We start from the raw sequence: 1,868 nt of genomic DNA on the forward strand, positions 1-1,868 counted from the left end.
ATTTATACAACTTTCAGTCCTCCCTTTCTCCCTGCCTCTCTCGTTTATCTGACTGTGTCTCCCTCTCTTCACCTCGTCGATTCCTAGCCCCAATTGACACTCCAACTATTTCTGCCCCAGATATTTGGTCTTGTCCATTTGGGAGTCTTCTCTCTCATCCCCTCCTTTTGTCCCTCTTCTTTCCGTACCTTAGGAACTCCCCCTGAATGGCTGAAGGGTCGCTTGGTATACAATGGGCCGGGACTCACCAAGGTCGGCCAGAACGAGTACCGACATGCGTTCGATGCTTCGGCCATCCTGCAGAAGTGAGTATTACCAGAGGGAAGAGGGAGGGCGGGGGAGGGGATTCTGTCATAGAGAAATGAATGCACATAAATAAACAACAAACAAGGAACTGATTGAGAGTAAGGCCCACTAGCTCCGAATGGCCATTCCCTGACTGAGTCCCACGCTCCGCCGTGTCTCCAGATTCGAGATCATGGACGGCCAGGTGAACTACAGCAGCCGCTTCATTCGATCGAAGACCTACGAACAGAACCAGGCAGCGGGGACCATCACCAGAGCTGAATTCGGAACCCCGGCGCCGGCCTCCAAGGGCATGTTCTCAAGGTCAGTTGCAGACATCGTCCAGGCTCCAGAACGAGGGCCGTCGCTCTTTGATTTGCTCTGGTTTTGTCTGGTGTTCGTCCTGGCTCCAGGAAAGGTCTCGGTCCCATAGCGTCTGCAACAACCTGGGTCTTTGGCTGTTGGCCTCGTTGGACAGGAATCGAGGCCTCTGAGATATACTGCTTTCGTCCTGTCTGCTGTAATCATGCGGCAGTCATCCAAAACTTTTTCAGTGCCAGGGTCATGTAACTGTCCAAGCGTTAAGGGCGTCATTGACATTGCTCGCGGCAAATGTCAGTTCAGTGACAGCACAAACTAGTATGATTAATGACAGTATTGTCACTTCATCGGTTATCATTTCAGGAGAGATATCAAACTGAGGGCCGTTATACCAGAGTTCAGAGTAAGAGTTGGTACAACGTTTGTCATTCCCCGCCGTTAGACGTTAAGTTTGTCAGGAGGATGAAGCCATTAATGCTAGAGTTCAAGGTCGATGGCGCTAGTATCAAAGACTGTACACTCATTCTCCATTTCCTCTTGTCTCCAGGCATTTTTGCTTCTCATCTTCATGATTTTTTTTACTCGCATCAGATTCCTGGATGCAATGGACCCCGAGAAGATGTTTTCCGACAACGCACTCGTATCCGTGGTTAACATCGGACCACAACACTACGCTATGTGCGAGACGCCCTTCATGCTGCAAGTCAACACCGAGAGCTTAGAGACAGAGGAAAGGGTAAGATGTTTATGTTTTTTTTTCTATTAAGATTTGAACAGTAAAAAAGGATGTAAAAAAAAAATTATCACTTTTTTGCCCTCCAAGTAATGTTTGGACAGTAGTGCATAATCACATCCATATCAAGATTAATGAATTTCTGTCGGTCAGCACATTAGCAACACGCTTATTTTATAGCTGAGCGACTCATATAAACGACTTGGTTACTGTTATACAGGGGGGGGGGCTAACATACCCGGTAAACCTGTAATTATATATATTTAACTTGTTCGTTTTTTTCTAATATCTTCCCGTGTTTTATCTTTTCTTCAGATCAACGTGAACAAGAAGCACGGGCTGATGACGCAGAGCCCTCACCCTATCATAGCCAGCGACGGGGTCTACACGGTGGGCCAGGGCGTGGGCGTGACGGGGCCCAAATACAGCATTCTCAGATACCCTCTGGACGGTAGGCATGTCTTCGCTCTTCTTGAAGTGTATGGATGTTTTTGCTCCCTCTCTTGGTTTGGCTCCTCCCCTTCCTCTG

The 1,868-nt window shown here is 48.0% G+C and overlaps 1 protein-coding gene across 1 annotated transcript in view; it reads left to right on the forward strand.

Moving 5' to 3' along the window:
- LOC119587833 (carotenoid isomerooxygenase-like) overlaps positions 1–1,868 on the forward strand; it is a gene marked incomplete at its 5' end in the record, with an annotated part of 7,352 nt that overhangs the window by 897 nt on the left and 4,587 nt on the right. Inside the window, 4 exon segments of the mRNA XM_037936536.1 lie at positions 194–305; positions 469–609; positions 1,198–1,342; positions 1,655–1,790. Of these exon segments, the coding sequence (XP_037792464.1) occupies positions 194–305; positions 469–609; positions 1,198–1,342; positions 1,655–1,790 (534 nt within the window).

This window comes from Penaeus monodon, chromosome 23 (genome assembly GCF_015228065.2).
Source record: "Penaeus monodon isolate SGIC_2016 chromosome 23, NSTDA_Pmon_1, whole genome shotgun sequence".
Lineage (NCBI taxonomy): Eukaryota > Metazoa > Arthropoda > Malacostraca > Decapoda > Penaeidae > Penaeus > Penaeus monodon.